The 22810-nt window shown below is 37.8% G+C and overlaps 1 protein-coding gene across 2 annotated transcripts; it reads left to right on the top strand.

The window, feature by feature from the left end:
• The first annotated feature begins 170 nt into the window (after positions 1 to 170).
• On the top strand, positions 171 to 21407 carry SNAP23 (synaptosome associated protein 23). Of its 2 annotated transcripts, none has more exons than XM_085062306.1 (8): positions 171 to 323; positions 8641 to 8746; positions 9638 to 9679; positions 10978 to 11026; positions 11543 to 11660; positions 15113 to 15265; positions 15857 to 16001; positions 18627 to 21407. In XM_085062306.1, exons 2-8 carry the CDS (start codon positions 8690 to 8692, stop codon positions 18690 to 18692), a joined length of 630 nt encoding a protein of 209 aa, XP_084918432.1. In that variant the 5' UTR covers positions 171 to 323; positions 8641 to 8689; the 3' UTR covers positions 18693 to 21407. The 2 variants fall into 2 exon arrangements, with proteins under 2 accessions (XP_084918432.1, XP_084918431.1); XM_085062305.1 differs by having other exon boundaries at positions 209 to 329.
• The last annotated feature ends 1403 nt before the right edge of the window (positions 21408 to 22810 follow it).

Raw genomic sequence — 22810 nt, 5'->3', positions numbered from 1 at the left:
GCACTTTTACAGCCCGCACTCGCACGCCGCACCGCCCGCCCCGAGGCGATGCCAGCCGGCGGACGCGCAGCAGCCCTCGCGCGGCGCCATGCTGGGTGTACGGAGGCCGCGCGCCGGCGGTCCCGCCCGCTGCCGTGCGAGGGCGCCGCGCTTGGCTCCTTCCCGCCGCCCTGTCGGGAGCGGCGGCTGGGCGGGCCGGGCCGGCCCACGCTTCCGGGGCGGCGGTGACGCGCGCGGCTGGCGCTGGGCAGCGGGACGGGCGGAACATGGGAGCTTAAAGGGGCGGCCCGGCACGGCGTAAGGGAGCGGCGGTAGCGGTGCCGGTAGGTGTGCGACGGGTTGGGCTTTGTCAGCTTGGAGCGCCCCGGGTGGGGTGGTAGGCTGGCGGATCCGATCTCTGTCCTCCCTGCCGCGTAGCGCCCGGTGCGGGGCGGGCTGGGGCTGGCGGGGGCCTCCGTAGGGCGCGGCGGGCCCGCCCCGGCCCGGCCGCGCTGCCCCCGTGCTTGCCGCCCTGTATCGGCTGCGCGGCGCGGCGGGGCGCCGCGGGTCTGGGCCCGGGCCCTCCGAGCCTCCCCTAGCGTCTGCCCACAGTGTGCGGGGAGGCCTAGCAGGCTCGCCCCTACCGGGGGCCGCAGTGCCACGTCCAGGTGCTTTTTGTTTGCTTGGTGAGAGCCCGTGAATTGAGCGGTTGGTAGGATCCAGGAGAAACCCTGCCTCTTGGTCCGTCTTCTTAAACTTATGTGTTGTGTCTTCCTGCCTTTAGACTAATCTGTAAGATGCTGTATTGGTATGTAGGAAACAATAAGCGTCGAAGTGCTTTTATGCTTCTCTCACTTGTACGTCTCGATGTCCTTGATCCTTCTGGGAAGCTACTGAAGAGTCAGCTTTCTTTTTCACTTTTTTCCCTTTTTTTCACTTTCCATTGTCATGCAGCATGAAGTCAGCACATTGACTTGACACAAAGTAAGCGATTTAAAGGAACTTTGGAAATTTCTTTGTGCAGCCTCTAACGATTTGCCTAACATTCTTTCTGTTCCCGTAAAAAGGGTACTAGAGGCTCTGTTTAGAACTAAGGGTGTTGCTTTACTTCCTTTTCATAAACAAACCTGATTCTGTGCTGTAGAGGGAACAGCTATGTAGGAAGTTGTTTAGAGACAAAGGAAAAACCTCTTGTGATGTCTGTTGCTTGCTTGCTTGATCGAATTGAGCACTTTATTGCTTAGTGGCAGTCTAGTAGCCAGTCTACATGCCTGACGTCCTCTGCTCTGCAGTTTTTGAAGTAGGTTATTACAGAGCATAGTTTGTGTCATTGGGAGAAATGGAATCTGTTACTGTCTGTAAGTGGATCAAAGTTTGACTATGAATTTGTATTGGCCAGTATCTGATATGGAGGAGATTTCATACGGCTTTTTCAGGGACAAATATGAGTTGTTGAGAAGAGTGTAGAACTGAACACATTGCACAGAGGAGGTGTCATTGGTAGTGCCTATTCTTTGTGCTATCGCCTCTGTGCAGTGCGTTCAGGAAACTGATAAGAGAAAGCAGGAAGCATGCAAAGTAGTGTCTTGGTCGTGGGCCCTGGCCTCTTCCTCCAGGGTCACAGATGCTTTATTCATTTATCTTGTAGACATAATTGTGTGGAGGAGAACATCTGGTGCTGGTATCTTGTGCCACCCTCCATTAGCTGGGCTGAATTTCAGTTAATTAGCAAGTAGGATAGCTGTTTGTGTCAAGGAAGGGTTTAAAAAAAACCAACTTCTTCTATATTAGTGATATGAAGAATTTGAGAGAACAAAAAACTTTCCATCCCTAAACACAAAGATATCTAATAAGTTGTCTAATTTTTGACCTTTGCAAGCATGCACAGAAAATTCATCATTAACATTCACATTTCTAAAAATATTATTTCATGAATTCTTCCATCTTTTGGGAAAGGCAACAGCTCCGTTTACAAGAGAAGGAACTGAGGGCATCCATGATCACCTGAGGCTGTACCAATTCACTGACAGCTAAAAATGCAACTCATGAGATACCAGCTTTTAGTCAGTTGCTGCAGCAGCAGGGTTGTGTCATCATCTAGTTCCCTTCTTTGTGGTAAGAAGGACAGGCTTTATTTCTCAATCACACTTGTAGATCTTCTGGATAGTAGCTATTCTCTTCCTCTTTCACTGGTAACTTGTAAATTAGGGGAGGAAGGAAAGCTTGTGATATGGATTAAAAGCGTAACTTCACAACAAAAGGGGTACTTGCAAATAGAGGACTTTCAGATGGTAAGGAATTAATTTAGGATATGTAGCAAATGTGATGGATATATGACAAATTCCTGAAAGACATTCAGCCTGTCAGAGGCACAAAACTGCTGCTTGTCAGGCAGAGATGCAGGACAAAAATCTCATTCAAGGTGAGATTGTGAAAGTACCAGCAATCAAAACAATTTATTGGTCTGGTGTAAGCAGACCTATCTGGTTTAAGAAAACTTGTCACTTTTGTCAGCCTCTCCAATTGCAGTGTAATTGGAGTTAAACAAGCACTTTATTAGGCCTTGTGGTACCCTGCAGCTAATCTAAATTTATAAAGATCAGTAAGGGTTTTGAGTGCTTTGGACAGCACAGCCTGAATGTGCTGTGACTGTCATAAAGCAAGGAATTAAGTTTCTTTTTTTCCTAGAGCTAATAAGCATTAGAATTGATTCTCAGCTAAGTGCTGAAGAAAAGCATATTCAAAAACATGTAACAGGCCTACTATGGCTTTCATTATCGTAGAAGTGTCTTATAAATCTCAGAAGATTATTGGCATTGAAAAAAACCCTGAAAATACTGTGCAGCCTCACTGTTGTAATGGCTTTTGAAACTTGTTTACACTGGAAACTGAATGATTTGGCATAAATAGCTGGCTTCCAGTTGGCGAGTAATTCTGAATGAAAATGAAAACGCTTGTAAGAAAAACCCTTAGTGGTGAAGTGGATAATCTTAGGCCAATGAGAGAGACAACAAAAAAAGGTCTTATGATAATTTTTTACAGTGTGCTCTGGGAAGGTGAGTGGCAAAGATGACCATGTTGTTGCTTGCTGCATGCAACAGTATTTTGATCTTGAGGGTCTGTCAATTCAAATGCCTTATATTTTCCCCCTCAAAGTTTTTTGTGTTGCTATTGTCTTGAAACCCAGCCAGTGAACTACTGTTGAATGAAGTGATACTTCTTAGCTTTCTGATCACAAGCAGATATTTAAACTTGGGGACATCTACATGCAGATAGTAGGTCAGTATGGGTATTACTAACACTGAATTTGCTCCTATTGCACTATGAAAGTTCTGGCTTGGCAGATGTTAGCTCTCAGTTCAGTAACTGGGGTTGGGACAGAGCTCAATGCTTGTGACTGATCCACCTCAAACGTAGCAATGTGAGCAATGCTTTTCCCAAGCAAAAATTGGCACTGTACTCTCACAGGATCATTCTACTGCTAATACAGACAGCGATAGCTCACATCAGTCTGTGTCACCTTCCAGTTTTTTCAAGTCAGACAAAGAATCCACCAGAATGTTTCAACTGCTCTGAGTGTTGATTAATGAAATAAGGATCTCTAAGCCAGTGATGCTTTGAATGGCACCATGCTAAAATCAGCCCAAAAGTGCTTGTCATGTCACTCATTCTTTTGCAAGAAACAACTTGGGTTTTTAAACAGTTTTGTAAAATCACCTTTGCTTTGTCTTTTCCTCAGTCTTCTCCAACCTAACAACTTCACATAGGAGAGTGAATTGAAGGGTTTTCAGGGATTTTGGAGCTATGGATAAAACAGCTACTAAATGGATAGTAGGTGGGAAAAAGGCTATGCAGACATAAGTTTGTTTCCTCTTGTACAAGAGATAGAAGTAATCCATCCCCAACTGGTTTGGGCAGCAATATCATAGTTTTGATATGTATTATAGTGGTGAATTTACAGGATAGCTTAGCCCAATGTGAGTAGTCTTGTGAAGACATCTAAAGCTTTAGGTTGGAACTGGAATTTCAAAGAACTCTTTCTGCCCCTACAGCCACCAAAATAAAGCACGGCAGTGAAACTCAGGTTCTTATAAAAGCACGGTCTGTAAATCATTTCCTTGCTGCTCTGATGTCTCAATGAATCTTCCTTTTTATAAAACGGTGATAGCTAAGATGATGAATCCTGCAGTCTGTTTCCTAGTGGAAAAGTTTAATGAACTTAATTGTTTCAAGAAAATACGTCTTTGTAGCAAGTTTATTTCTGTATCTAGTTGTGTACTCTGTAGGTACCAGGCCTTCCTATGAAAGGGGCAGAAGGGGAATTGTGCTGAAATGTGTTTAACTGAGCAAATACTGCAGAAAACTGTTTGATAACAAAAAGTAAATACACCTGACATCACATCTTTCTTTAAAGAAGTACTGCTTTGTGTTTAGGCACATTAAATTCTTGTTTAAAACTTGCCAGTCTAGAAAGAAAAGGAACTAAAATAGCAGAATATTGTTATAATATAATTATGAAGTATCTGTGTAGGCCGTTGTCTTTTTTTGCTTTGGCTATTTTGCAGCTAGGATTTTTTAAATGGTAGGAGAAGGAAAGCAAAGAATATAGACATTGAGCATCGATATTAAAATAAATGCTTGCCTTAGCAAATGTTATCATAGCAAAAATACATGCCAGGTACACTTCAGCCATATCAAGTTTTTTCTCTCTGTGTATTTTGTCTTTATTGCATAATTTTAATGCCTTATGTATAAAATAATTTTGTCATCTTCCCTTAACATAAGACCTGGATACCTCATAGGACACTTTATGGTTCCTAGGCAGAAAGATGGGGATATGAGTATCCTTTCTTTATGTCTTCTGTGTTCTCTTTATGTATACTGTGTACTGTTGGAACAGCTGAATTATTTCAATACAAATGGCCTCATCTTGGGTGTTAAAATTTCTTTAGAGATTACTTGCATGAAAGGCACCTGTTATGTTCAGCTATTCCAATTAGGCCTGCAACTGTCAAGTGTGTATTTACATCTTTGGAAACAGCCTATTTTGGAAATGTTTTGTTTGTTTTAAATTACTGTTATGTGCTTTTTTAAATGTTTTAAACTGCTGTGTGTTGAGAAGTCTTTGTTGCCTAGGGAATGCCTTTTTCTATTCTGCCTTATGGCACTAGTTGCCTCTGCAGAGCTATTGGATAGGTTGTGTCTGTGCTTACAAAAGCAGTGCTGCAAACTAACAGGAATAAAACTGTGGGTTTTTTGAGTCTGATGCATTTGGCTTAGATATTCAACTTCAAACAGACATTGAATCAAGCATTCAAACAGCATGCTTTCTTATGCCTGTCTTAAGAAGGAACTTTTGATATGTCTTGTTTTACATAGCTCTAATGGCAGCATCTGAAAATTGAAGGTGGGCAAGCTTGCTGGGAAGACTAGAGAAAGAAAGGTTCTGTCACTTTTCAGTGACATAAGACTTCAACAAAATTATCAGAAGAGATCAGCAAATAGCTGAATGCTATTGTCCATGATAGAAGGTTGTCAAAATGTGGCTAGCACAGACCTTTCCCGTGAGAATCCTTCTCTCTTCTTCCTGTGTTTTATAAACAAAGATAAAGTTTGGATGTTATTAAAAACAGTTTCTCAAGATATGGACAGTTCAGGCCTGGCCAATCAGGCCTAGGGGGAGGCTTCGAACTGACCAATCTGGGTGACCTTTGAAAAGTCTATATAAGTTGGAATTAAATAATAAAATCTCTCTTCTTGTTGCCACTTTGAACCTGGGTCTTCTCACTCTGCTAGCGGCTCAACAGCAACAGTCAGAACATTTCTCTTAACCAAGTGTTCTGAATGGTTTTACTTAGCTTACTCACACATAGGTCATTTATCCTTGCAATTATATGAGCCATCACTTTAAATTACGGTTTCATCTCACAAGAGACAAAACACTACAGCTGCCCAAATATGAGCATCAGAAGATAAGCATATGCATACCTCAGCTTTGAAGAATCCTGGAAGTAACTTTTTTTCCCTCTGTGTCTGCAATGTTGGAAGAGTTTTTCCTCCACATCTTGAAGCTGGATTTCTTCATTGTTAGGTCAATTTATAAACAGTTTCAAGACCAAATACTATTGATTTAGGGGGGAAGTGGGGGGGAATGCTGTGTGTTTCTATTGAACTTCTCGCTGGCTGGCAGTGCAGCTATTCAGGAAGATATGAGCAAGCTAGGGGAACACAAAGCCTGTCTGCCAGCTGTTGGAACTGGTTTGCTGATGACACTAAGCTGGGAGGAGTGGCTGAGATTTCAAAGTGCTGTGCAGCCCTTCAGAAGTACCTCTACAGGTTGGAGAGATGGGCATGAAACTGTTTGAAATCTAACAAAGGCAAATGCAGGGTCTTGCACATGGGGAAGACAACAGCAGACACCAGCACAGGCTGGGGGAGCACCTGCTGGAGAGCAGCTCTGCCAGGAGAGACCTGGGGGTCCTGGTGGACAACAAGCTGTCCCTGAGCCAGCAGTGCCCTTGTGACCAAGAAGGCCAATGGTATCCTGGAGTGCATTGGGAAGAGCATTGCCAGCAGCTGCAGGGAGGTGATCCTGCACCTCTACCCAGCCCTGGTGAGGCCACATCTGGAGTGCTGTGTCCAGTTCTGGGCTCCTCAGTACAAGAGAGGATCCCTCAACCCCAAAACCCAAAGAAGCTGTTGTGTTGTGTGTTGTTGGCTGCAATATGGCTCTTGGGTAGCTCAAACACAGCTTTAAGTCAGGGTTACACTGTATGGCCTGCAGTTGTGCTTATGCTCGTATGTCAACTTCTGGATAGTCTAAATCCACAGCTGCAGGGGGAAGCAGAACATGAGGCTGCTGAAAAAGAAATCTCTGGGTTGCCCTGGGAATACAGTTCCATTTCCAGCCTTGTTCTGCAATTACAGTGGGATCCTTGAGAAGTTTATTATAGGGTGGGCATGTGATATTCACTTCCATGTCCAAGAGGAGATGTGTTTTATGGCTCACAGCTTCAACAGTACTTGAATGGTGATACCCAAAGCAGGGAAAGGCTGCCAGGCCTGCAACAATCACAGTAATTGAGATACTGCTTGTTCAGTGCAACTGAATATATAATTGAAATGTTGTAGAGTTTCTGAATATTAAGTGAATGTAAGATCTTCATCCAAAGAACCAGCTTGATGTCATTTTCCTTTGCTTAATCTAATTCAGTGAAAACAGGTACTTTCCTTCCTGTCCCAGGTTTACTGGTCCTTAGCTGTGCAAATTGGCTTGAAGGGCATTTCCAAGTTCAAGGCTGGAGCTGCCTGAAATAAACCTCATGAAAGGAGCTTAAGCCTGTGAATGAAAAGATAATTCATTGATTGTACACTGAAATTGGACTACTGCAAAAAGGGATATTTAGAGGTCTTGTGTGAGAATATCTTGATTTTTTTTTTCTTTTTTAACCATAGCAGAAACTAACTTGCATTGACATGTACTTTAGAAAAATGTCCTAGAGCTATAGTCTCACACTGTTCTAGGTACTGAAGACCAAATCTGCTGAAATATACTTTAAATCCTGAAGGGATTATTACAAGGGATTTATTTAGGTGTCTTGATTTCAGTTCACCCTCAGATTTATGCATACTTCCTGTGAAGAGCTGTAACAGCTGGGTGAATCTGCATAAACTTACCCTTCTAGGAGCAGTTACTTACATTATATATTCTAAAATACTGATCTTGTAAGGGAAAATGGATCGTTTGGAATTACATGCATAGGTAATGTGAACTTAATTGTAAGCTACTCATGTGAAAGATCAAGGATTAGTTTAAAGTTAAGGGGGAAAATTCTTTGGAGAAAAATATCCTCTTATTTCACAGCATATGTGTTATCCCATTAAATTCTCGTATAGCCTGCAAGCTCTGTTTCCCCATTGCTAGAAATGCTGGCTTTATTACCATTCTTCCAACAAAAATGCATATTCTTGGCTCTGAAAAACCTGTCTCTGATAGGAATAAACTCATTGATGGGATTGCTTTTTCATCTTGTATCTTTAGGCAAAATATATATCTTCTGTTTATAGCAAAAGGTGAACCATGACACATTGGGTTCAGTTCAGTTATCACCCTGTATTTATGAGAAGGGTGGCTTAGAAAACCTTTGCTACCATTGCAGATATACCAGTTAAAACATTTGCAGATCCTTTTGCATTTGAAGAAGTCACCCTAAAATAACAACAACTACTTCTAGAGCATTACTGTGATCACTTCAGGTGGTGTTTAATCTGTGAACATGTTTCCCCTGCTTCTGATTATTGAAATTCTGCAGTAGAAATGGAAAGAATACTTGAAGTTTATGCTAGTACCTGAAATGTCTTAATGAATTTATTTCTAGATTATTGGGCAAACCAAATGTGTTTTTCCTGAATGGAAAAGCTTGTTATTTTAAGACCTCATTTCCTGATTTTTACCTAACAATAGAATTTTTTCTGAAGTGTTTAGGATGCCAAATTTTTGAAAGAAAACTATTTCATTACTTATTGTTCCTATATTTCTTTTAGCTCCTCAGGTAGGTCATATCAACTGAATAATTGTTTTAGTGTCTTCTAGTCCTAATGAGATGTTAAAATACTGATGAAAGGATAATTCTGATGCTTACTTAGTATCTCGTATTACAGGGGGAAGGTTCTCTTTAACGTGATTACTTTCAAGTAACATTTCCTCATCATGGAGGAGCTATCACCTGAAGAAATTCAGCTGAGGGCCAACCAGGTCACTGATGAGGTAAATATTACAAGAAGACATTTGGGATTGCAGTACTTGTCTGACAAAATTAGAATATCTTTTAAAAATAAAGACAGAGTAGGGTAATGATTCTGCAAGGTTATAGCTGAATGTTTTAATTTTATAGATAGATAGATATCTATCTATTTTATATATATATATATAATAATAATATATATAATATATATATTATATATTATATATAATAATATATATAATATATATAATAATAGAATAGAATATTATATATAATATTATATATAATAATATATAATATAATATTATATAATATATAATATAATATATAATATATAATATATATAAAATATAGTATAATAATAATAATAATATTTATCTATTTTATAGATAGATAGATACCAAGTATCTATCTTAGTAGATACTGGAATGAAGACTACTCCTAAAAATAAGAATGAATTTAAACTTTGGAATTTTAAAGTCACTTACTTAACTGAGTACTGATCACCCATTCCTGGTCACTGACACAATGGAGTTTGGGTACCTACAGCATTGTTAATCGTATCGATGTTTCATGGCTTTCTTATTTAAGTAAAATTCATTTGAATATGTCATCTTTTACAATGACTTTCCAATGCAATAAGTAAAATAATAGCAAGGACTAAAAGCCAAGCAAAACTAAGGTGCTGTCACTATTGTCAGTGTTGTAGCATGTATTAAGTATGGACAAGGTGAGGAACCTTTGTATACTAATGCCTTACTACAATGAACTGGTAAAAAAGACTGGTATTTATATAAGTATTTATATAAATAATTTTTATTTATATAAGTAATATAAGTATTTATATAAGTAATTATTTATTTTTGGTATTTATATAAGTAATTAATACACTCATTTTAAAATTCTCTTTCTAGTCTTTGGAAAGCACAAGGAGGATTCTTGGCTTGGCCATTGAGGTAAGGAGAAGCTTTTGAATTCTCTGCAGATTTATTAAGTTTAAAAAGCAGCATATTAACTGTCACAATGTGATTTTAATCAGTGTTTTGTCTTTCTCAGGACCCGCACACTTCATCATTAGAAGCTGCCACTTTAATTCAGTAGTAGTGTTGGAATTACATAAACTTCATGATTTTCATATTATATCAGATCACAGAAGAATCAATATATTTTTTACCTGCTTTCCTCTTAAGCAAAATGATCTAATCTCCAAAAGCTGCAGATTAGTTGTAAAAAGTCGTCTGATGGTCAGTTTTGTGTTTGGCTGCTGCATCATTTGCTTCTCATAGTGTCTTTCATTTGTATTTTAGCTCACTTTGCCTGTGAACGGTGTGGAAGTCTTTTGCCATGACGACAGTAGGGCTCAGTTGGGTGGAGTAGCAGAGTAGGACTGCTCTTGGTTCTAAACGAGTAATTCTTCGTACACCTTCTTACAATCTGCTCATTGGTTTTAACTGTAGTTAAGACTGATAATGAAACTCTTAACACCCTTTTACATGACTTGAAACTGTATTTTGGGTTTGCCTGAGTGAAGTTTGAGGAATCTACTCCTCTGCTCTGTTTTGGCTTGCTGAAGGTGCTAGTGTTGTTAGTAAGGCATTTGAATCACCCTAGCCTAATGAATACCTCTCAAACACAAATGGTAAATACATGTCATGAGCCAACATATTTTCTCTTGGTATCGTAGTTTGGTGATTCATTCTATGCTGCCTGTTTACAATAAAGCATGGGTGCAACTTGCATGCTAGATCCAAGACTTGGAACCAGCAAAGAGCTTTACTGTAGTATATTCCTCACTGCTGAATTCCTAGGAATGATTTTGTAGGCTTTGTTTTGCTTTCTTTCATTCTGGCTTCCAGAACTAAAGGCCTTGTCAGCCCTCTTGAAGGAGGTAGGGATAAAGAACAAACCAAATGCTGCCTCTCAAAATGAGGCACAGCTAGGTTTACTTTTCTAGCTAGACGTTGTCACAGTTCAATCTGAGTATTGCAATAAATTTTATTATCTTGTTGTTATGTAAAAAAAACCCCTCACAAAATACCATAAAAATCTCACTAATTGAGATAGTGTAACAGGTGAGATGCTTATCAGCCTAACATAGGCTTTAATTTAAGACTTAAAATTTATTTACTACAGAAATTATTTCTAGTACAGTGTTTTATTATAAACTTGGTTTGGTTATTAAATTTACTGTCCAGATCTTCTGACTTTGCACTGCACTCTCATTTTATATCTGCAACTAAATTTCTTTCTGCAGTCCCAGGATGTTGGCATCAAAACTATTACCATGCTGGATGAACAAGGAGGTAAGTTCTTCCCTAGCACTAAAAATTAGTATTAGAATGTAATTGGTGTAAGAAGAATTATCATACAAGAGTTGTTGCTGCAACTAAAGGCTTATTATAAAAGACTACTTAGGTGAAAATGAGATTGCTAGTTAGTTGTTCCTGTGAGTTTGTAGTATTTAAAAGAGGTTTGAAAGTAGTTGAGAGGTAATGGTTGTTACAATGTTCTACAGCTCTGTACAGAAGCTGCTCCACCATCACGTAAATGTAACTATCTACATTTATTCTAAAAGTAGCAACAGAAATGCTGCTCTAAGAACATGGTAAAATATTTTTTATGTGGTAAAAAAAACCTCTCAGTCAATAGCTTCCTTAAAAATTAAAAAAAAAAAATCTAGAAGGCAGGAAAGAAAAAAGTCATTAGTCTTGGTATAAAAATAGAACTGAAACTTGTTCCTCCTTGAAAGAAATGTTAGTTTTCCTTATTCCCACTTTCTCCCAATCAGTGTTTAGTCAGGTTACTTGTTTCTCTTCTAGAACAACTAAATCGTATAGAAGAAGGCATGGACCAGATAAATAAGGACATGAGAGAAGCTGAGAAGACACTGACAGAGCTCAACAAATGTTGTGGGCTCTGTGTCTGTCCTTGTAACAGGTCAGTTATATTGGTACTTGGGTCTGGAGTGCTAGAATATTCCCAAAAGCTACTGTACTGGGAGATGTTCCCTAATAAAAGAGCTAATTTATAAATGCTCATTCTCTAGCAAAGTTGATTGTTTTGGTTTGTAGAGCTGCATGCTTTTAAAATTGTATGAGAGTAGCTGAAGCTTACTTCTATCTAACCATATATTGTGCCTCTTTTACTGTAAATATAGCTGCTATATAATATCCTGCACAATTGTGTCCTTATCTCCTTAAAGCTTCTATTTAGTAGAAGACTATCAATGTCCATGCAGATGAGACCAAATTGGACTGCAAATAGCTATATGTAAGTGCCTATCTGCTAGAAATTTGATTGAAATTTTTTTTTTTCCACAAAAGTACTTTTGTACTAATTTAAAAGGAAGACAACTTATGTTTTGGAGCAGGAAATAATAAATACTGGTTCTCTAAGCATTTGAAAAATATTCATGCTTTAGGGAGGGTGAGAGTAGAACAGAACAGACACTGGTGTTAAAGCTTTAATCTTTTCACTTGTGACTGCATCAATTCTTGCAGACCTGCTTCACAGTACCTTTATAACATCAGTGTTATGGCTGCCATATCCAAGTCAGTTGAGTAATCTAGTCTTTAGTATGGCACTTGATTTGTAGTTTTAAAAAAAGTAAACAGCCTGAACAATGATCAGAATTATTTTTGACAGTGTCTGAGCTTTACCTTTAAGCAGTAAAGTATCAAATTGTTTACATGAATTGGATGTGATCATTGTCCTTCCGAATGAAGAACACATAAATTGAGTATGGTGACTGAAGTGAATAGTGTGTGTATTTGTTGGTTTTTGCTTTTTAGCAGAGCAAAAGAAATCTTTCCATTCAATGGAGAGGTAGTAGAAGTTTAGGTAAAAATTCCTTGGAGTAGCTGAGTCTACTTAACCAACAGAATAGTATTTTGAGGATCATTTAGTATAGATATGAATGTGGCTTTTAAGGCTGGAAGTCACATTAGTGCTTTAGTCTCTTGAAAATGCAGATAGTTCTGTCCAGACCTCTGGAGAGGTGTCATTACTGCTTTATATTAGTTGGATCAAGCTGGTGGACTTTGAGCATTTTGACACATTCAGTCTTTTTCTGTAGTAGGTAGTCTTATTTCACTGAAGCTAAGCAGCTTATTGACGCTGAGCAAGCTCAGAATTTGTGAACTCTTGTGGTTCAAGTACAAGTACACAAATAACAAAACCAGAAATAGTTGTGTACCAAACTGGGCAGTAATGCACAGAAAAAAGTGGGTAAGTAGAGGGCAGCTAAGAAGAAATAGTGAGTGTCTTTCATATATCTACTGGTACACTAACCTTTTTCTTAATGTCAGATTTATTTGCCAATGAATTAGCTCCACAGCTTTGCTTTTTTCTTTTTTTTTTTCATAAAAACATAAAGCTAAATCAGAACACTTTCTGAATTGTTAGTTTTTAAATTTCTCCTAGGCTTAGATTATTTTAAAAAGCTTTGTGTAAACACAAAATACTGGCAGTTCTGTTATACAGTGTATGTACTAATAACAATTTACGTTTTTGTTGATCTTTACTACTCTTTCTTCTCTGTTCTCTCCTAACACTGATGCTTGCTTTCTAAAAATGAAGACTAGGATAAGAAGCTGTATTCACTTAAACTGGTGAAAGTGGATTTTAGGACAAGGTCAGTCTTAGTAGTGCAGATGCATATTTAACCAGATGTCTGAAGTGATGTTTCTATTACATGTGTGCTTGCATGTGCATGATGTCTGTCTGCATGCTGTTCTCCTTGTGACTGTGACATTTTGAAATACTGTTGTGAACAGCCAATGTCCATTACTGCAGAGGGTATTATTTAGCTGTGGAAATGGCGAACAACTGCTTGAGCCCTTGCTGGTTTTACAGGTTGTATATGTTGCCTTAGTTTTGCAGAAATGAAACATGAGAAATGTGAATGCATAGTAATTTGAAAAACAGCTCTTAAAAATAGGTGGAGAGACGTTTTCTTCTTCACTGTGCTTACTTTGAATAATAATCCTGTTTCTATTTGTCTACTTCACATGCGCAACTAGTCTTCAGGTCACTTGGTTTTTGTTAATAAAGTCCTCACAGCTGCCTCTGGCACCTAAGAGTTTGCTTCCCCAGAAGCAAATCATACAACGATTTCTTGCTGTTGTGGCTTTAGTATACATGAGGTTAAAATATAATACTCAATCTAGTTGCAGTAAATCTAAAGAGATCTTTAAGCTTGTATATCTAAAAGGAGCTAGAATTGACTCGTTTGGGTTTCTCTAGGGTTTTGTGGGGTGCAACATTTCCATTATGAACTGAGAAATTATTTCATTTTTCCCCTTGATATATTCATTCTAGATTACTTTTTGTAGAATCTGACCTATGAAACATAATTTCCCATATTGAATAAATAAACACCAGTAGAATGAGGGGGATTTTTTTTTTGTTACAGCTAATTTCACAACTCTTCAAATGTATAACATCTGGGTTACTGAAAGGCATTATTTCTCTAGAAATTGACTGCCTGTGATTGCAAAGTTAGATGTGGGGAAAGCGCTTCACAGGTGTTTAAAGAAGCAGAAAAATGGCAGTGGGGTCTGGATTGTCTGCCTTAAACCTGAAAATACCACAAAACAAGGTGAACGTGAAAATATTCTCAAAATAGATTCTTTAGGGTCCATGAGAACCAACCCCAGTTCAGGTAAGTTAATTTTGTTAGGTTTTCTTCCCCTCTTACTTTTGTGGCTCTGTGATTCTTGAGACTGCTTTGTGTCAGTGTGCTTGGTTTTTGGGTTTTTTTCTCCTATGAATTACATGGTAAAAGTGTAATGCAAAGTTGGTTTGTTGATTTAGTGGAGTTAGTACAATTGAATTTCAGAATGAAGGAGCTATTTAAACATGATTATTGTTATTTCATAATCAAAATTAATGTGAGAAATATTAACTTTTTCTGTTGCCAGGTAATTTTTTAAATGTTTGTTAAAAAAACAGTAGCAATTAATTGTTTTCTTGCGTAGTATATCTATTTGTTTGAAGGAGTTTTTGTATTCATCCTCATTTCTTCCTAAAAGGTAACTAACCATGACTCTAGATTAACTCCTGTTATAAGTGCAACTGTATGACAGGGTAAGCTTTCCTTATACTGTCATGAGCTTTTGTCTTCTGGTGGAGTATTACTTTAAGGAAATTACTGTTCTTGTATTAAAGCTTAAGACCAAAGTAATCACTGTCCTTACAGTAATTCAGTTATGTTTGTACTATGAAGATATAATAAATTTTATTATATAGACAAGGCCTTATCTGTACAAAATTTAATCTCGTTAGGGCACAAGACAAATGTTTCAGAAAATTTTAGCTTCATACTGATTTTCAGTCAGGAAGTCATATTTCTGATGTAGCTGTTCAGATCTTTTGTTTTTACAATGCAGGACAAAGAACTTCGAGGCCAGCAAAGCATACCGAGCAACCTGGGGAGATGGAACGGAGAACTCTGCAGATCATGTGATATCCATGCAACCAAGAAGTCTAAATCGGCAGCAGCCTCAGACTTCTGGAGGACCAAGTGGTGGATATATTACAAGGTTTGCTTGTTCATATTCCTTAGTCTCAAAGGCACAAATCCTGTTACTCGGTGTCAGCTTCTTTCAGATGTATTTTAGGTGAAGTTGCTAAATAGTAAAGTTTTTAATATTGTTTGGAGGAATTAATACTGCTTGGAGAAGAGGTGGCAGCCACCTATGCTTTCAGTACTGCAGTGCTCATCTTACACTTCTGTTTTTTTTACATAGTGGTGGTAATGTCAGTCTGTTTCTGGATGTGAGAGCTATAGGCCTTAGTACTCAGTTATTGAGGGGACTGTTAAAAATATCGAGGCCTATTACTCTCATAAAGTACATTTGAGAGAAACTCATGTCTTAATATATTAAAATATATTTTAAATATATTAAAATTAAAATATATTTTAATTTTTAAGGGTATTTTTGTAGTAGTGTCTAGCTTAGCACTCTTTTTTTGGTGGATGCTTGCTTGGAATAATACAGGCAGTTGTAAAAGGGAAAAAACATACCTTGGTTTGAATGCGTTGTGCAACAAACAACTTCTACTACAGTAAGTCTGGGCTAGAGAAAAGCAAGTTCTTGATTCTTGAAACATTGTCTTAATTACTTTGACAGGATAACAAATGATGCCAGAGAAGATGAAATGGATGAAAATCTTGCTCAAGTTGGAAACATTCTTGGGAATTTGAAAAACATGGCTTTGGATATGGGCAATGAGATTGATGCCCAGAATAAGCAAATAGACCGGATAAATGTAAAGGTAAGTGTCAAAGGCATTCTCTGCTTTCAGCTTAAGAGGTTGTAACTGAGAACTTATTAGGAATGTCCTCACTGTCCTATCTGCATTTGCAGTAAATGTGTGGTAAGGTTATACCATCCTCTAGGTTGCACTGATTTGAGCAAGAGATATGCCTTGATATATATAGGGGTACATAGCTTAAAATTCAAATGCTTGAGTGTCAGGAAACCTAAATATACAGCATAGATTACTATGTACTCTGAAAACTAATAAACTTCATGGGTTCAAAAGGACTAACATTTACTGGATGTACGCCTGGGGGATTGTTGCTCACAGGGAATTTTTTTTTCTTGTGGTGGTGAATAGGTATTTAACAATAGCAAGGCTCTTCTGAAATTCCTAAAAAGTCACTCTAATAAATGTAAAATAAAACACAGGTAATTCATTGCCCTATTCTTGTGGACAGACTAATATTGACGCTGGGGAGACCTTGGAAGAATGGGATTTGTAGGTGCACAGGGGCATGGTCTGCCCTCATCTGCACATGAACTTAGTCATAGTAACTTTCTTTTTTTATATAATTTTATTACTTAAGTATTAGCTTCTCCAAACAGATTAAGCATATATATATATGTTTTGGACAGGTTACTTTCAAAGGGCAACTTAATGAGAATGTTAGGCCTATTTTAGAAATGCCAATATTCTGAAATCAGTAGAAGTTATTTTATAGGCATCCTGGTTGAGAAAGGAAACAAAAGCTTTAATGAATAGTGTATATTAAAGATTTCAAAAAGCAGAAGTGAACACCAATTACTGTGAAATTATAGTATTAAGACAAGATGGGAATTTAAAAATCTCACTGAAATGTGCAGTAGGACTAAAAGCAAGAGGAATGGAATTCCTCTAGTTTGACAAAAATGCTGGTTTCACCTGTGTCAGCATCTCAATTTTGTCCAGTAATTAAGGGATTGTGGTATTAATAAGGCAAATCAACATTATTATATGGAGGATATTATATAACAGGATATGTTCCCTGAAACTGCACATCTGATTACCATGTTAAAAAAAGTCAAACAGTTTAAAGTACACTAGAAAATTTCGTGGAGTTTAAAATGAGGTGTGAAATCTGTGAAATTTTTACAGCTTATAAAGCAGACTGAAAACTGCCTGGTCAAATGATCTGCAACTGGGAATTACTGTTTTTAGCAATAGTTTTTCTAGTAGATTCAAGCATCTGTTTTGGCCTGATGCTCTTTTGGTTTAGTGATGTGAATAAATCTTGCTGATTGAGTGTTACTAATTATTGAAATATGGTGTATACAAGTTATTTTGCTTTACGGAACAAAATGAAAGTGCAATTATTTTGCTTTACGGAACAAAATGAAAGTGCAATTCCTGGCTTTGAGACTGGCAACTTGGCTCAGGATATTTAAATTAATCCTTTTATGGTGATAACTTTTTAAATCTAGTGAACAGTATGGAAACCAAACCAAACTGTAAATCTCCAAACAATAGTGTCATGAAAAGAAACAAAGAGCAGTATTAAGCTTAACTGCAGAATAGAATTGATACTGCTTTTTTTTTTTGCTTTTTTTTTTCTTTTTTAAATTCCAACTCGCCTGAGAAATAGACTTGACTGGGTGCCTTTTGGTAGTGTTATGCAGTACTCCTATTCTGAATAAACCCATAACAAAATTTATGTTACTGGCTTTTTCTTAAAAGAGGATCTAGTAGCTAGATTACTGTTTCCAAAGTGTTGTTACCAGATTAGAGTCTCCCTTTTCTATAGAAGATTCTTGTCCCTTCCCTCCCCTTGACCCAGAAGGCAGGAAGGGGAGAACAGGAGGGAAGGACTTGAATTGGAAATGTCCTCTGCCCAGCCCATTGCAATATAAAGGTGTGAAATACGTAGTACTTGGCGCAGGTTGAGCTTCTTAGGAATTCCACTCTTGGTGAGGGCAGAGGCTAGTTTTGTGCTTACTACACTTCCTGCACATTCCCCACTGCACAGTTGGGGAATTACTTATAAACTCCTTATCATACCTTTCAGTAAAACTGTATTTTGACATTTGTTCAACCTGGATGCTGTGACCCGACTTTTGATGCTTTATTATAGTAAATAATAATAAAATCAAGAGCTTTTTCTTACAAATACCATATTGTTACAATACTAGGACATTGGAGGGTGTGTGAATGAAAACTAGGGATTTGCGCTAAGCAAAATAAATTTGACTTTGTCCATAGGCCCAGTTTTTACTATTACTTTTAGTTCAGAGCAGCCCTGTTGCTCTGTAGAAGTCATTAACATGTCTAAACACTGGGAGAGAATTTTTATTCCATTGTTTTGTTAATATGCTTCCTGACCAGCTGAGGCAAGCTGCTATGTTTCAAAAGTCAGCTAAAGAGTAAAACCTATTTCTCCTGGTTCTGTTTCTGCCCTATTTCTCCTGGTTCTATTTCCCCATATGCTGGCAAAGGGGAAAAAAATAAATTATTTCCAGCATATAGAAATTGCTTCCCTTTTGTCTACCACAATGATGATACCTTGCAATTCAGAAGTTCATGTCAGTTTGATTTTTGGTTTTTTTTTTTTTTTAATTGTGTTGCATCAAGTCGGCAAATGACGTATGAGTTTCTCTCTTTCAGGCTGATACAAACAGGGAACGCATTGAGCAAGCCAACATCAGAGCCAAGAAACTAATTGACAATTAAAGCCTGCTGTCATTGTTCAATGACAGCCTCTCCAGCTGCAAGCCACCATATTCATGGATCTGTGAGACTTCTATTCTAAAATAAGAGGGGCTGGGAAAAATGAAGCAGTACCCCTTCTGTAGGGATTAGTTTTCTTTTATTGCTTCATGTAAACATGGCCTTGACTCCAAGAAAGCAGCCAACTTCCTTCTACTCATTTGCCTTCACTTTCTTTAAACTGCTCAGGGCTAAAAGTGTTAGGGCTTTGAGAATCTTCTTGCATGTTTTATTCCTCTTCCCAGTTTCTTTTTTTTTTTTTTAATAACTTTTTTTTTTTCCTGCACCGAAAATTCAGTCCTTTATTGAAGTTGAACAAGCAGGGTAACCTGAATTCACAGTTGTGGAAAGTTGGAGAGGGCACTTTGCACTGTTTGAAATACCTCATAAGTTGAGCGTCTTCACTAAAATAGGGACTAGGTGAACATTGTCTGATTTGTATCTCTAGCATCTAACCATAGTTTTACAAACCAAACAACATGATTGGTTTGGAGATGAATTTGTGGATCACAGAATTGAAGAGGCCCATTACTTACAACTTGGGGGTTGAGGTCTTTAAAACACTTCCTAACCACACAAACTTTAAGGCAATGGTAACCAGAGAGATACATAGGTTTCCATTTCTTTACTGAAAATTGACATTAGTTTGGAGGCCGTGACTAGTCATACTGCATTGTTCTGATAATATTTGTTGTGTGTATATATATATCTGTTTTAAACCCCATGCACACATCAGTAGAAGAAAATAAGACTATCTCCCCAAAGTATTTATTTGATGCAAAATTTTACACCCCTCATCTAAAAGTTAACTTGTAAGTGTTTAAATGATGCACCTGAACTGGAAGAAACTGAGTAGAAAAACATGCAGTTTGCTTGCATCCCATATCTTACTCTCTTTCGGCCAGTTTTCACTGGAGTTCAGTTTATGCCTTTCTCCAGTGCAAAATAATGACTGAGATCTCATGCAGAGTTTGCTCTCAGCAGTGATTTTGGTGATGCTGCTTAAACCTACCAAAACCAGGGAAGCTTATTGTGAAACTTCTTTGTCACAAGTCTGGAGGAAGCAATAGCTATTTATGAACTGTATGCTAGTTCTAAATAAACTGGTTCTAAATAGATTCCTGACTGGTTTATTATTGCAGACTTTGGGACTGGCAGTTGGAAATATTACATGTCCAAGTTGCTTGCAAATAAAATGTTCTTACTCTGTCGTAAAATAGAGGAGTTTCTGACCAGGTGAGGTTAAGCTTTCTCTTGTGAATACAAATATTTTTGTTTTACTGTAATATAAAAAGATTTTCTTGAAATCTTGATAGTAATTCAATTGCAAGTGACTTAGATAATTTTAGCTCCACCCAGCAATATATTATGTCCATTTTAGAGTAAAAAAATAATGCTTTGGACTAACATGTGATACTCAGTGTTGGATGACAAAAATCTTCAAACCAAATTGATTGGAGGAAAAATTAAAACTAATAGCATTAGGGGGTGCTTTTTTGAAGGATTGTCCACAACTATCCTGTAGCCACTAATATTGAATCCCAGAGTCAGAGATGACATTAATCCACTGAAATGCAAGAGAGTGTTTAAGTGTTCTGTTTTCTTTTTAGTAGAAATACAGTCAGTGTTACCAGTGTATTTGTAGTTCACTCCCAGGATAACTTGATATTTAAGGGAAAAAAACCAAAACCAACAACTACATGCACAAAAACCCCAACAACAACCCAAAACAACCCACCAAACAAAAAACCAACCAAACACAAAAAAATCCCAAACTACCAACCAAAGGATGGGGCAGCTGCATGTAATAAATAGGCCAGTGGCAGTTTGCCTTATTGTGAGTAAGGTAAAGTCATTTTTAGGGGACTAGATACTTGAGTAGTGTGGGTTGGCTCCTGTCTAGCTTCCAGTAATTGTTGAAACACTAATGAATTTCAAAAGCTCACTAGCTAGCCAGTCAGTAAGTGAAGATTACATGCTTAAAAACAGAAGTAGCAAAGAAGTACTTTTAAGAACATTACACAGTAAACTTAAAACAACCACCTGCATGGGGAATTTGTATGCCCTTTTTTCCTTCTTAAAAACTTCAGATTATCTGAAGGAATATTTGCTGCTAGTTGTGAAAGCAAAGCATATGTTATTTTATTATGATTGTCTCCTGGAACAGAAGACTGAAGTGGTTACCTGATTCTACTTACACAGTGCAAGCTGCTCTGTAGCAGTTGAACATTCCAAACATTGGAATGTTTTTCTCCCTTGCCACTGCAAGTCCATGTTCTTGACTTGTCTGAGCTCTAACAACAAATAAGTATGTTGGCTGATAGAATTATGTGATTGGTGTATCAGAATTGTAATATTGCAATGAATACCACACAAGGAAGTAATTTCTGACACTCTTAAGCTTGAATATTAGGAGAGTATCAATACTATTTTCTGATGCAGCAAGAGCCAAATCTGTGAGGGAGTTAGTGCCTTTATGTTAGTCAAAAACAGTTTGTTTCTTGGATGTCTTACTGTTGTCTGTGGAATAGATGCTTGATTTTCCTATCTATGGTATGAAATCAACACTTGTACATCTTTGTATGTCTGAATGCTGTTAAGAATGAAGGTTTACAGTTTCTGCTTTTGATTGTTAAACTATATATTGTGCACAAAAAAATACATACTTTTATAACTGAATGTGTTTTAAAACTATTTTCTCTTAGAAATGTCTTTGTTCAGTTTCCTGTCCTTGAAAAACTTGGCAGAACTAGTTGCTACTATGCGACTAGGAAGTTCCTCTTCTATTTTTATTTCACAGAAATCCTAATGCTGACAAAAGAATGGGTGTGGTTGGGAGGAGAGGAATATTGTGGTCTTTAACACTCTAGTTTTGATCCTTGCATAATCAACATCTCCTAAATTCAGACTGTGAACTGTTTCCATCTCTTTGAAAGACCATGACATAAGTGGGAGTATACTTCAGGATGATCAAAGAACAAAGTGAAATAAAAAAACTTTCTAGTTTAGTATTCTAGCAGAATGACTAGTCCAGTAGATGAAATGTAGTGATTTTAACTTATTGCCAATGCAATTTCATTTGTGAGGCAATTTAAATTGTATTTTCTCTCATACTGGAGCCTCGGATTCCCAGAACGCTCTTAAGGAGGAGGACATAGAGGGGATAATAGAGATTTTTGTTGACTTGCAACAGGTTCTGAATTGCAAGAGAGACTAGCATACCTGGCAAGAGCTTGGAAGAAGTACTTCTAGTATATATCTGCCAGTAACTAGGAAAAGAAACTAGGGACAGCCTGCTTATGTAACTATTATGAGGAGGCAGCACATGTTCCATGAGTACACTTAAAGGACAGTAATTGGCAAATTCAAGCTAGTTCTGCTCCTTGATGAAAGACAGCTTTTTAGCACAGCAGTAACTGTACTATGAACTGCAGCACATGCTGCTTGTAGAACCCACCTCTGTGAAGGCTATATGGTGAAACAACTTGCTGCTTACACCACACAATGACCTGCAATTGCTAATTCACCTTTGCTGTGCTTGAAGCAATGCAGTGTCTAAATGCTGGTTGAACAGATGGATGAAATGTGTGTCTTACAGCAATGGAAAATTGGCAGACCAAGCGATACAGGTCTGAAACAAAATATATGAATGGTTTGTATTAACTAGAGTAACATGTTCTACCTCCATAATTCCAAAATTAAAAAGCTGCAAGTGTAATTGTGCATGGAAATAAAATTGGTTCATAGCTTCACTTGTTGTAGGGTGGGGGTGATGAGAAGGGAAAATGTGAGGTCCCAGTGTAAAACTACCCGTAAATTACATAGAGTGCTGAAATGTCTAGAACAGCATTCTGCTATGTGACTTAGTCACAGTTCATTGCTATGACTTAAAACAGGTAAGGGTATCTGCCAGGTATTCTTACCTTGAAATAGAAGTATGTCTTCTGTTCTGGAACAACTTTACTTAATTGGGACTAGCTTGGCTCCAATCATTATTTTACATGGTGCTTTCTCCATTTTGCTCTACAAAAGTTTTGACAGCTTCCTAACTTCAAGGCAGCAAAGGAGCCTAACAATGAGTA

The sequence above is a fragment of the Lichenostomus cassidix genome, chromosome 5, assembly GCF_008360975.1.
Source record: "Lichenostomus cassidix isolate B80296 chromosome 5, HeHo_3.0, whole genome shotgun sequence".
Classification (NCBI taxonomy): Eukaryota; Metazoa; Chordata; class Aves; order Passeriformes; family Meliphagidae; genus Lichenostomus; species Lichenostomus cassidix.
Note: the sequence above shows the minus strand (reverse complement) of the source record. Positions and strands in the feature narration are given on the sequence as shown.

Coding starts and splice junctions, on each gene's coding strand:
- SNAP23 (XM_085062306.1), top strand. CDS start 8,690: ATGGAGGAGCTATCACCTGAAGAAATTCAGCTGAGGGCCAACCAGGTC. Junction 8,747..9,637: donor CCAACCAGGTCACTGATGAG/GTAAATATTACA, acceptor TTCTCTTTCTAG/TCTTTGGAAAGCACAAGGAG. Junction 11,027..11,542: donor CATGCTGGATGAACAAGGAG/GTAAGTTCTTCC, acceptor TTTCTCTTCTAG/AACAACTAAATCGTATAGAA.